Source organism: Chrysochloris asiatica, unplaced genomic scaffold (assembly GCF_000296735.1).
Source record: "Chrysochloris asiatica unplaced genomic scaffold, ChrAsi1.0 scaffold00034, whole genome shotgun sequence".
NCBI classification, from domain to species: domain Eukaryota; kingdom Metazoa; phylum Chordata; class Mammalia; order Afrosoricida; family Chrysochloridae; genus Chrysochloris; species Chrysochloris asiatica.
This window is the reverse complement of record NW_006408552.1, coordinates 23,349,853-23,362,126: the sequence shown is the minus strand read 5'-3', so window position 1 is coordinate 23,362,126 and position 12,274 is coordinate 23,349,853. Positions and strand designations below refer to the sequence as shown.

Genomic DNA, 12,274 nt, shown 5'->3' with positions numbered 1-12,274 from the left:
AGAAGGAATCTTCTTTAATCTGATAAAGAGAATACATAAATGCTTATGCACACATACTATGAATATGTATTTAGTATTATCCTTAGTAGCCAAATACTGCACACTTTCTCCCTGAGGTCAAGAAAAAGACAAAACTGTCTTATACTGAAGGTCATAGTCAGTGCATTTTTTTTTTCAGAAAGGTTAGAAAATGTAAGATGGAATTGCAAGGTTTAAACATCTAGAAAGATCCAAGGAACTCAACAGATAACCTACTGATAACACAGCTGTGGGATGAATAGCTTTAGCAGAAGCTGGATGAATACAAGGTCAATATTAAAACTATCTCTAGACAGTAACAAGAAGAGAGGTTTTAAATGAGAAATTTACATTAACACTTAAAAATCAAATGCCCAAGAACTCAAACAATGCACAAAACTTTTACACAGAAAATGACACGGTGCTAATAAGACAAATTAAAGAAAATATAAATAAATAGAGGGGCATACTAGGTCATTAATTGAAAATATAAATATCTTCAAGATTTCAGTTCTCTCAAAATTGAACAAAAGTTTCAGAATATCATTTACTAAAAGCAAGGCATTGTGGGGAGGCAGGGGGAGGGAAACTGGCCAATGGAAAAGAACAGTGCCCGGGAGTAGACTCATGTTTTGTTTCCAACAGCAGTGTCACTGCAAAACAGTAGGTAGGAAAGCAAGTGGCGCTACAGGATAAAGCACGGACCACAAGGTCAGTTTGAACCATGAGGTCGGTGGTTCAAACCCACCAGCCACTCCTCGGAAACCCTATACAGGTAGTGAGGTAGTGTGCCGTCAAATGGGCTCTGACTCAATAGCAACCCTGTATGGGGTTTCCGAGGAGTGGCTGGTGGGTTTGAACCACAGAACCTGTGGTTCAAACAGTCCTTGTGGTCCAGTGCTTACCCTACATCACTACACCAAGATTCCATAATACATAATTGTATATCCACATAGAAAATGAAAACTTGACCCACCCCTATCTCATATCATACATTTAAAAATCGATTCAAATAGATTATAAATGAAATGTGAAAGGTAAAACACTAAAGCTTCTAGAATACAACAGGATAACATCGTCATAACATTTCTTAAATAGCACACAGAAAGCTGTAATCATAAAGAAAAAGATTCACAAGTTCAACTTCTCTAAAATTAAGAATTATAAGAGAGTGGAAAAGAAACCAAAATAAAAGGAAGGAGAGAAGAGATAATGGACAAAATTCTTTCATCAAGAACATATAAGGAATTCTCATAAAATAATGAAAAAGAAAAACAACTTAATTTTTTAAAAAATGGACAAAAGTAGGTCTGTTTAAGAACAGACACTTCACAAAAGAAAACATCCAAGCGACCAAAAAGTGTATAAAAAGGTGCTCAAAATCATTATTCATGAAGGAAATGCAAGTTTATATTCCAATATGATACATATCAATCTAAAGTGGCTCCAACAAAGAGTGCTAAGGAAGATCTGGGGTCTTTGAATCGCTTCAATATTGTGGTGGGCATGTAAATTTGGTACAACCACTTTGGAAAAGTTTTCCTGTACAAGAGACCCAGCAATACCATTTCTAGGCGATACCGCAATGAGCAATGTATACAAAAATACACCAGCAGACAGGGGCCACGAGGTTCAAGGCAGCATCATTTACAACTTTCCCAAACTGGAAACAACCCAAGTTCTTGGTTCCCCTGTATCTTCATTACCTCACTGAATATTCACAATCAGGATTTGTTTAGTTCATCAAACCAGTCATCATCTTCTCCAGTGCAGCCCAGGTGGGGCTGTGAGTTGAACGTGAAAAGGTGGGGGGTTGGGGGTCGGAGGGGTGGGTGTAGCAAAGTGAAACGGCTTGTCCCCCCAGGGATCAGGAAGTATGGGGTAGGTGAGGAGGGACTCCCCAGAAGTGTTAGAAACAGCAGCTAACAGGTCACCAGAAGGGGAAATGTGAAGTCTGAGGGACTTCCCGAGAAGGGTCAAAGGAGGAAGGATTCCTGGGTTCTCCAAGGTCTGTGAGGGCTTCAGCCCACCTGCCCTTCTGCTGGACCTGCTTGCTCCCTGACCTCCTTGGTATGACCTCTCCAATCAGTCCTCACACCAACCATATCATTCTCTAGCTCCCCTGTGACCTTTCAAGATCTGACCCCTGACCACACATCCCCTGTGCCCATCCAGAGCTCATGTGACATCGGGTTCCTGGCAGCATCACCAGTGGGCCCCATTCATGCAGCTTTTGGGCTTCACATGTGTGGGCTCAGTCATGGCAACTCTCTGCCTTCTTTGACCAACTGTCAACTCCTACTCAGTCTTCAAAGTCTAGCTCAAATGTCATCTCCTCTGACCTCTCCATGGAGCATGAGTCACTCCTTCCACTGGGCCACCCTCGACCAGGGCACACGGCTCTAGGTGGTGAGCACCCCTAGGCAGGAGCCATGCATCTCCCTGCTACTGTTAAATGACCAATAGGCAGTCAATGCCCAACACATAGGTGCTCAATTCTCTTGGTAAATGGTTAATGAAAGAGCAGTTTCATAATGTAGTGGGTTGTGAGGGTCAGCCTTAACATGAGAACCTAGGTACACTGTTCCAAGCTTAACTCTTACTCTTTTTGACTCCTTTTTCTTAAATTCAGTGCATTGAGGGCTGCAGTATATAGGATAAGGGTAAAAGCTCTAATACCCCAGCTTTTTCTCGTCTTAGGGCCTTTGCATGTGTTGGTCCCTCTGCTGGAACACTTTCTCTTCTTTGAAGGACTAGCTTTCTCAGCCTTCAAGTTTCATTAGCAACATTGCCTCCGAAGACAGGCTATCTGCTCTGTTGGAATCGGTTCTCCCCTAAGGTTCTTTGTCACACGCCCCCCTTGTTTGTCTCCTTCATAGCACTTGTAATACATGACTAATTTGGTAATGTGCCAATTTTGTGATTATGATCTGTTTCTGACCTGGAACAAAAGCCCCCAGAGGTGAGGAAACATATCCATTTTTGTCACCGCTGTATTGTATCTCCACTAGATACAGAACGGAGCTTGGAACACAGTAGGTACCCAAAGTATAGCTGAAGAATGGATGGATGGATGAATGAGGCTAGATTTTCTGTCTCCAGAGGCAGACCCTGAGAAAGGTCTTAGCTTCCCCATCAGCCTTGCTATTGTCCCCAGGAACTCCCCAGCCTTCTCCCCACCCGCCCCATCTGTTGACAACACTCTCAGCTCCCAGAGCCTGAGTGATTATGACTATTGTCATCAGATTAGTAACCAGGGACTTTCAGGGAGGAATGGTGAGTTGCTCGGGTTCACACAGTGAGTTTTTCAATCAAGTGGGAAGGAGCAGTGCAGCGGCTCAGGATCGAAAAGGAGGCTCTGCCACTAACTCAGAGAGACCTTGGGCAAGTCCCTTCCTTTCTCTGAATCTGTTTTCCTTATCTAAAGACTGGGGCAGAGGCCCTGACTAGGCTGAGGTAGTACAAGGCAGGTACTCAACACACTGCAGGCATGTGGTTAATATTCGTTGCTCTTTACGTTTTTTGGGGGGGGGGGGCAGTGGTGACAGGTGGGCTGTGGCTGTCTGGGCACAGCTGTACCAGGATCCTGGGGACCATGGAGTGGAAAGGACCGTGCTTTCCCAGTTGTACAACCTCTCAGCCTATCTCTCTCTCCATCATGCAGTAAATCTCCATTCAATGCAGTCTGAACCACCTGTTGCTTCTGCCACTTCTTCCAGCCTGACCTCTCCCTGCCTGCAATCTCTGCAGGTCCTTCAATGCCTACCAGCAGCCCAGGGAACCTTGTTTGACCTGCACAACCTCTCTCCACTCCTATAGCCCCAACTGTCCCCCAGCTCCATGTCTCCCAAGCCAGTAGGGTCTGGTTTGGGCAGCTTGGCCCCAAGGAAAGCAGAGAAAGAAAGGGATTTGAGGAAGCTGGAGACAGGGCTCGCAGCCTGTTTTTTCTCCTCTCTTTACCCCACAGGCCCTCAACAGCCTGCCCCAGACTAGGCCAAGGGGCTGGGTATAACCACATTCACAATGGAGAATGTTTGCAGGCCCCTGGCTGGACTAGACCATCAAACCCACTCAACAGAAGCAATCCAGGTACAAAGAGGCCCACAGCCCTGTCCATGGTCACACAGCAAGGAAGGACAGACCTGATCCAGGAGCCGGATTAGGGTTTAGTCCCACATCCCTGGGGACAGTTCAGGAGGGCCAGGCCCCTCCTGGGAGCTACCCAGAACCAGCTCTATAGCAGCTGTCCTGGCTAGCTGGGGCCCTCACCCTGGGAACATTCTGAGGTCGGTTCAGAGTTCCAGCTTTACTCAGAGCACTCATTTATTTGAGCTGTCTTGAAAAGTCCCTTAGGGGTGGGGAGAAGGGGAGTGGCACCTGTGAGAGGGAGCTGCCCGACCTCCCCTCTCAGCCTCCATCCCCCTAGTCCTGGGGGCACTAGAGCGTGTGAAGGAGGAGCCATGAGGGTGAGAAGACCACCCCTCTGTGTTCTCCCTTCAGCCTCTGAACAGCACACCTGGGTGGACCCAGCAAGTCGGCTACTGACATGGTGTGACCTCACGTAAAAAGGAAGCAAACGCTGCCCATCCTGTACCATCGCCATGGCAGGCTACGGATCACCAGGCCTTCCTTCCGAGCACATCTCAGTCTGGATGCCTCACTAAAACCTGCTCAACATCCTAGCGTGGCACAAAGCTCCTTTCAGTAAACAGGACAGCCTTGCAAACTCTACAGGGCAAGTTTAGTCCATCCTAGAGAGAAACAGAGGAAGACCCCCAATGAGATGGATGGGCCAAGTGGCAGCATCGATGGACTCAAGCGTTGCAACAGTAGTGAGGTTGGCCCAGGACCAGACAGTGTTTCATTCTGCTGTACATAAGGTCGCTATGAGTTGGCACCTAACAACAACAGTAGGGTCACAAGCTTTGGACATATTACCAGGAATGATCAGTCCTTGGAGAAGGGTATCATGTTCAGACAAGAGGAGGGTCAGCAAGCAAGAGGAAGATCCCGCAATGAGATGGTTTGATTGACAAGGTGGCAGCAACCATGAACTCAAACCTAGCAGTGGTTCGGGGCCAGGCAGTGTTTTCTGTTCTGTAGTGCATGGGGTCAATCATGGTGACACCCAACAACAAAACACGGGTCACTAAGAATCAGAACCCACTTGATAGCACAGGTTTTATCTATTGGGCACTTCAGAAAGTGGGTGCCTCTTAAAGCTTTCAGTGACCTGCTCCCCATTCTTCCATCTTCCTAGAGGTGGCCTCATCCCCTGGGATGCCCCCACTTCCACCCACCAGGCTTCCAGCCCCTTCTCTTGGCCTGAATGGGGGTAGGAGACTGCAGCACCAGAGGCCCAGCCTGTCCTGCTCTCCCCACACCTACTTCCAATTCTGACACCCTCCAGGCATAAAGTCCTAGTGTGGTGTTGTAGGAGAAGCACTGGGCTACAGCCTCAAGGTCAGTGATTCAAACCCACCATCTGCTCCTTGGAAACGCTATACAGGGTCACTAGGAGTCTGAACCAACTTAACAGCGGCAGCTCCCTAAGTGAAGGTTTGGATAAGGACTGTGCTGAATCACTCTAGGAAGCCGAGAATCTGGGGTTTTCCTCTGGGGTCTCCCTTTGGGGGCTTTTTGCGTGCCCTGGGATACCCACTCACCCTGCCCCCCCACCCCACCCCCGCCAGAAGATGCTCCAGGAATGAGTCCTGTTTTTATGTTTTCTCATCCATGGTTTGTAGCCTTGACATCTGCAGCTAGGGTCTCCACTCAAGGCCTCAATCTTCTCAACTATGAGACCGGCTGAGTGAGGTAACAGAAGTGCCTGCAACCTGATTGGGCCCGAGCCGACTGGGCCGGGGGAGTGGGATCCCAGCTTCTCAAAGTATGTCACTGCAGCTTGCCCCTCCACAGACGTGAGGTTCCTCTCGGTGCAAACTCCTTTCCTAAAAGGGAAACTGGTAGCCATGATCAGCTGTGGGCAGGCCTCCAGCCTGTAGCTTTCACAAATTTATGTTCTGGAGTTCTCACAAATAGCCCCACAAGGGCAGAACTACTTTTATTCCATTTTACAGATGGGGAAACTGAGACTAGAAGAAGCAAAAAGACTCACCCAAGGTCACCCAGCTAGGAAGTCACATGGCCAGATTGTGAATCACCAGGTTCAACCCACTCTCCCATGTGCTTCTGAAATCCCGGCAGTGTGAGGCCTAGTCACAGATGTCCTTACAGGGCGGCCTCACAGCTTCCTGAGACCCCTGCACTGGGCCTTGGTCCAGTTCCCCAGCTCCTTTAACCTGGCCTCAGTTCACTGGTACCTGCATTTACTCACCCGGGGCCTCTAACAGGATGTACCTGAGGCTTCTTCCTTTACTTCTCTCTCACCTGTCAACATTCAACCCATCAACGGAGGCTCCCTACTAGGCCTTCCCAAGCAGACCCAGCTGTGCTCCTCTAAGCTCCCGCACACGTGGGCCAAGAAAACACCTTAAAGGGGACAGTTGCTGGGCGTTCTAATTGACCCACCTTGGGAAAATCACTACCTCTTGTTTCATCATCTACGAAATGGGCCCCCCAGCCCATGATGACGGTACAAAGATTAGATGATACATAAGTGATAAAATGTAGGACCCCACTCATACCCCCCCACCACCAAACGGGCGGCATAAAAGTATCACCTTCTGTGTACCCAAAGACACCCCTGCCAGGCTCAGTCTGTAGAGCCACGTTTGTCCTGGCGTCTGCCTGCGGACTCCACTCCATTAGCGAGCAGTGTCCGCAGAGAGGTATGGAGGTCACTTTAGCCATTCCCCTGCCTCCATGGCCCAGCCCTCTGCAGACCTCTACCCAGAGAACTCCAGGCCCCTTGAGCCGTCTGTGCCTCGGTATCCCCACCTGTGAGCAAGGCACAGGAGCCCTCTGAGGACCCCGCCGTGTGCCCTGGGTGCCTCGACGGAACTCAGGTGCTGAGAATCGTTGAAGTGCTTACCTGTGGTTCAGCTTCGTCTCGGATATCCACTCCGCTGGGGTGTTGGCGGCAGCCTGGGGGCCCCTGGGGATGGCAAGGAGCAGCTAGCCCCAGCGTACGAGCAGGAGATGGGGGTCCAAGAAGATGGGCAGGGGTCTGGAGTGGGAATCCACAATCTGCCCCGGGTCATCAATGAGATAGTCATATGACCTGTCACAGAGGCAGCCCACCTCCAGAGAGGTCAGAGCTCAGACAGACGACGGGTAAAGAGCCAATCGGATGCTCTGAGGGATGATCAGACGAGCAGACAGACAGAAGCCCCCCAAAAGTAGCAGGCCAATCAGACACACCTCTACGCGGCTGTCAGTCACAAAGGGAGCAGCAGGCGGACATCGGACCCCCAGTCCATTGGGTACACTGAGTAAAGGTCATTCAGCTGAACGACAGTCTGTCCGTCTGGGGCCGCGCACCCGCGTGCGCCGGGCTAAGAGCTCAAGTAGAATGAAGACTCTCCTCTCCCGGCCGAACTCTAGGCCCCGCCCACTGGCGCCCGGCCTTACGTTAACCACGCCCACGGGGTAAGGCCCCGCCCACTGGCGCCCGGCATCGCTCTCCGCCCAGCCCACCGAGTACGGTGCTGGGGTGAGAAACAGGTGGGCGGTGTCTGGGCAGCTTCATTTCAAAGGTCACCTAGTGATGCATTTGGGGTCACCAGGGATGATGTCTGCCTCTTAGGGGAGAGTGACATCATCCCCACAAGCCACCTTCAAGCAGACAGGTCGGCTGTGAACCATCACAGACGTGGAAACTGAGGCTCAGCGGTGAAGCGGGGGCACAGCTGGAAACCTCAACTTCCTGGAAGTCTTAGTTAAGAAACCCAGGTCAGCTCAGAGAGGACTGAGAGCCACGGGGCCAGAGATTTGCCCAAGGTCCCCCCATCACTCGCCCCTCATCCAGAGTTTGCACACCTGCAGCCTGTGGGATGGTTGTTGTTGTTGCTAAATGCCCGTAAGTCGGTTCCGACCCATAGCGACCCTGTATAGGGTTTCCAAGGAGTGGCTGGTGAGCTTGAACCGCTGATGTTGTGGTTCAAACCGACTTTGCAGTCAAACGCATTAACCTGCAGGGCCAAGTCTGAATATGAGGCCTGATCCAGTCCCTCTAGGGCAGCCTGCAAGCTCCTGTCCCCATGCTCTTGAGAAAAGAACCTCTCTGAGTGCCTCACTTTGCCCTTCAGTCAGACGAGGACACAATGGTTGCTAGCCAAAAGGTTGGCAGTTTGAACCCATCCAGCGTGTCTGTGAGAGAAAGACATGACCACCTTCTTCCCATAAAGATTTGTTGTTGTTATGTGCCGTGGAGTCGGTTCCGACGCATAGCGACCCTGTACAGGGTTTCCGAGGCTGTAAATCTTTACGAGAGCAGAAACCATAAAGATTGCAGCCTAGAAAACTCTATGGGCCGTTCTCCTCTGTCAATGGACTCCATAGCACCCATCAATAATAACAAGCGACCAAGGAGAGCAGCCATTAACTCTGGGCACTCAAGAAGCTGTTTGCAAAGGAGGATGTGTTGTTTTTCCAAGGAAATGTCACCCAGCAGTCTCACATGAAGACCATAACAACTTCTGCTGCTGCTACTTGTATCTTGCATTTCTTAGAGACCTATGTGATTTCATTTTATTCCATGAAGGCTGGGAGGCAGGCAAGATTATTCTCATTTTACAGATGGAAAAACTGAGACTCAGAGGCATGAAATGTCACACAAGCTAGGAAATACTGGACCTGGATTTTGAACCTAGATGTACCTGGTTCCTGAGCCTCTCCAGCTTGAAAAAAAATGGGTCTGAATCAGGATTGACATGTCACTGGGTGGGTAGGGGTTATTCTGTGAGATTTTAATAACACAGATTGGCTCACACATACATGCCATCATTTTGGGGAAGCAGTGTGCAGCAGATCCACATGACCACTGCAGGAGAAAGCCGTGTGCTTTCTTTTCCTTTTTTTCTTTCTTTAGCTGTTTTTGAGGAACTTGGTACAAATTCCCCTGTGGCTGATTTGAAAGATGTTTATTTACCCTTTAGAGGTTCTGCTCCTCCCCACCACCAAAATAACTTGAATTCTCTGGATAATAAATCCTGGAATGAAGCCAGTTTTCCTTTTTCTTTAGTTGCTCTTCACGATGAATTATCTGGTATCATGTATGGGAATTTGTGATGGTAGAAAGATCAAAGTAAAGCAATATAATATTTGCTGAGAGCTTGCTCTGTACCAGGGTTCTAAGGACTTTAAAGGTGCATCAGCTAATTTAAGGCCTAGAATAACTCAAGAATTGGTAGTCACCATCATCCTCATCTTTATTTTACAGTTGAGGACACTGAGGCTCAGAGAGGTTGAGTAACTTATCTAAGGTTGCACAGCTGGTAAGTAGCAGTTGGGATTTGAGTTCAGTCGTGGGCTCCTGTACTCACATTTTTCATCACTCACTACACTGCTTCTCAATGTGTGCTAACACAAGGATTCCAATCCCTTCTCCCTCCTTCCTGTCTATTTCCCTTCCTTCTCTTTCTTCTTTCCACCCACCCACCTAGCCTTCCATTCTTCTGTGCATGGGTAGGAAATATTTGAGGCAGTGCAAAGCACTGGCCACCACTGGTCTGCCAGCCTGTGGTAGTGTGATGCTGGAAGCTATGCCAGCACAGTTACCCATGGTGGCCAGATTTCAGAGGAACTTCCAGACTAAGACAGGCTAGAAAGAGGGACCTGGTGATCAACTTCCAAAAAAATTAACCACTGAGAATTTATGAACAGTAGTTGATCATTGTCAGACACAGTGCTAGAAGATGAGCCCTCAGGCTGGAAGACCCTATAAATACAACTCCTCAAAGTGGAGTTGACCGTAGTGGTGTGGATGGAGTACAGCTTTGGGGATCATTATTTGCTGATGTGGCACAACTCAAAATGTGAAGGAACAGCTGCAAACATCCAATAATCAGAATGTGGAAAGTACAAAATGTGAATCTAGGAAAATTGGAAGTCTTCAAAAATGAAATGGACCACGTAAAGACCGATACTGCCCCCTTGGGTTTCCAAGACTGTAAGTCCTTACAAGAGTAGATAATCCTCATCTTTATCCCATGCAGTAGCCAGTAGGTTTGAACTGCTGACCTTGTTGCAGTTAGCAGTTCAAAACATAAGCACTATGTCAACAGGGTTCTATCCTAGGCTCTATTGTTGTTGTTAAGTGCCTTCGAGTCGGTTCCAACTCATAGTGACCCTGAATAGGTTTCTGAGGAGCGGCTGGTGAGCTTAAACTGCTAACCTTGTGGTTCAAACCGACCTTGCAGTCCAGCACATTAACCCTCAGCGCCACACCAGGACTCCCTATCCTAGGCATTAGTGAGTGACAATGTACTGGTATTGGCCATTTTGATTTGGAAAGTCATATGGTGTATACTGAGAATGAGAAATTCAAGAGAAATGATGTCTCAATCATTCTCAAAAAGAATATTTCAAGATCTATACTGAGGTATAACCCTGTCAGCGATAGGAAGATGGGTTAATACAACTATTGTTCAAATTTGCATACCAACCACTAATGCCAAAGTTAAACTGAAGTTTTAAAAATAACTTCTACAGTCTGAAATTATTCAAATATACAATCAAGATACATTAATAATTACTGGTGATTGGAATGTGAAAGTAGGAAATAAAGAAGGATTGTTATTGTTGTTGTTAAGCATCACTGAGCAGGTTCCAACTTACAGGGACCCTGTATAGGGTTTCCAAGGAGTGGCTGGTGGGTTTGAACTGCTGACCTTTTGGTTAGCAATCCACTGCGTATCTGACAGTGCCACATAGGAAAATATGACCTTGATGATAGAAACCAAACCACAGATCACATGATGGAATTTGCAAAACCAAAAAATCATTGCAAATACCTTTTTGTTTTTTAACATAAATGGCAGCTACACATGTGGACCTCATAAAGTAAATGAAAGAGATGATGAAGTAAAAGACAAAGTATTATAATGAAATGTGCAAAGACCTGGAGTTAGGAAACCAAAAGGAAGAACATGCTCAGCAATTCTCAGGCTGAAAGAAGTGAAGAGAAAATTCAAGCCTCGAATTTCAATATTGAAGGATTCTATTGGCAAAATGGAGTCCTGATGTGGCTCTGTGAGTTAATGCACTGGATTGAAATGCTAGTTTGATCAGCAAGGTTGGCCATTCAAGCTCACCAGCCACACCTTGGAAATCCTATACAGGGTCGATACAGGTCAGAACTGACTCAATGGCACTTGACAACAACAACAATGAGCAAAATAAGGAGCTTTGGTAGCATAGTGGTTACGAGTCGGGCTGCTAACCTCAAGGTCAGCAGTTCAAAACTACCAGCCATTCTGCAGGAGGAAGACGAGGCTTTCTGCTCCTGTAAAGATTTCCAGCCTTAGAAACTCTATACAGGGTTGCTGTGAGTTGGAACTGACTCCACAGCACAAAAACACACCACCACCACCACCACCACCACCACCAATGATGTAAGAAGCATTGACAAAAGATGGAAGGAATACACAGAGTCGTTATACAAAAAGAACTGATCAACATTTAACCATTTCAGGAGGTAGCATGTGATCAAGAACTAATGGTATTGAAAGACATGTTATACTGGACAAATCTATGTCAAAAACCTCTTTAGAGTGTTAAAAAGCAAAAATGTCATTTTGAGGACAAAGATGTGCCTAACCCAAGCCATGTTATTTTCAACAGCCTCATAGTCTTGCAAAAGTTGGACAATGAATAAGGAAAACCAAAGAGGAACCTTTGCCTTTAAATTATGCTATCAGCCAAGAACATTAAATATACCATGAACTTCCAGAAGAATGAACAAATCTGTCTTGGAAAAAGTACGGCCAGAACGTTCCTCAGACGTGAGGATGGCGAGACTTTTCCTCTGGACATGTGATCAGGAGGGACCAGTCTCTGGAGTAGGACATCATGCTTGGTAAAAAGGGTTACTGAAGAAGAGTAACAACCTTAGTAAGATGGATTCATACAGTGGTTGCAACAATGTACTCAAATACAGCACTCATTAGGAGATGGCTCAGGACTGACCAGTGTTGCATTCTTTTGTGCATACGGTGGATAGGAGCCAGAACCAATTTGACAGCTGTTTGAACTGCAAAATCGGCAGTTCGGGCTCACAACCTGCTCCTTGGAAAGCCTATACAGGGTCACTATGGGTTGGAACTGACTCGACAGCACTTCACAACAACAACAA

At 47.5% G+C, this 12,274-nt stretch overlaps 1 protein-coding gene across 1 annotated transcript in view; it reads right to left on the bottom strand.

Annotated features, from left to right (window-relative positions):
* Nucleotides 1-9,703, bottom strand: part of IL21R (interleukin 21 receptor) — a 31,361-nt gene extending 21,658 nt beyond the window's left edge. Inside the window, exons 1-3 of the mRNA XM_006859895.1 lie at nt 9,700-9,703; nt 7,462-7,628; nt 7,013-7,075 (exon numbers count right to left, since the gene is read on the bottom strand). Of these exons, the coding sequence (XP_006859957.1) occupies nt 7,013-7,075; nt 7,462-7,628; nt 9,700-9,703 (234 nt within the window). The remainder of the gene's footprint in view (nt 1-7,012; nt 7,076-7,461; nt 7,629-9,699) is intronic.
* Nucleotides 9,704-12,274: the final 2,571 nt, after the last annotated feature.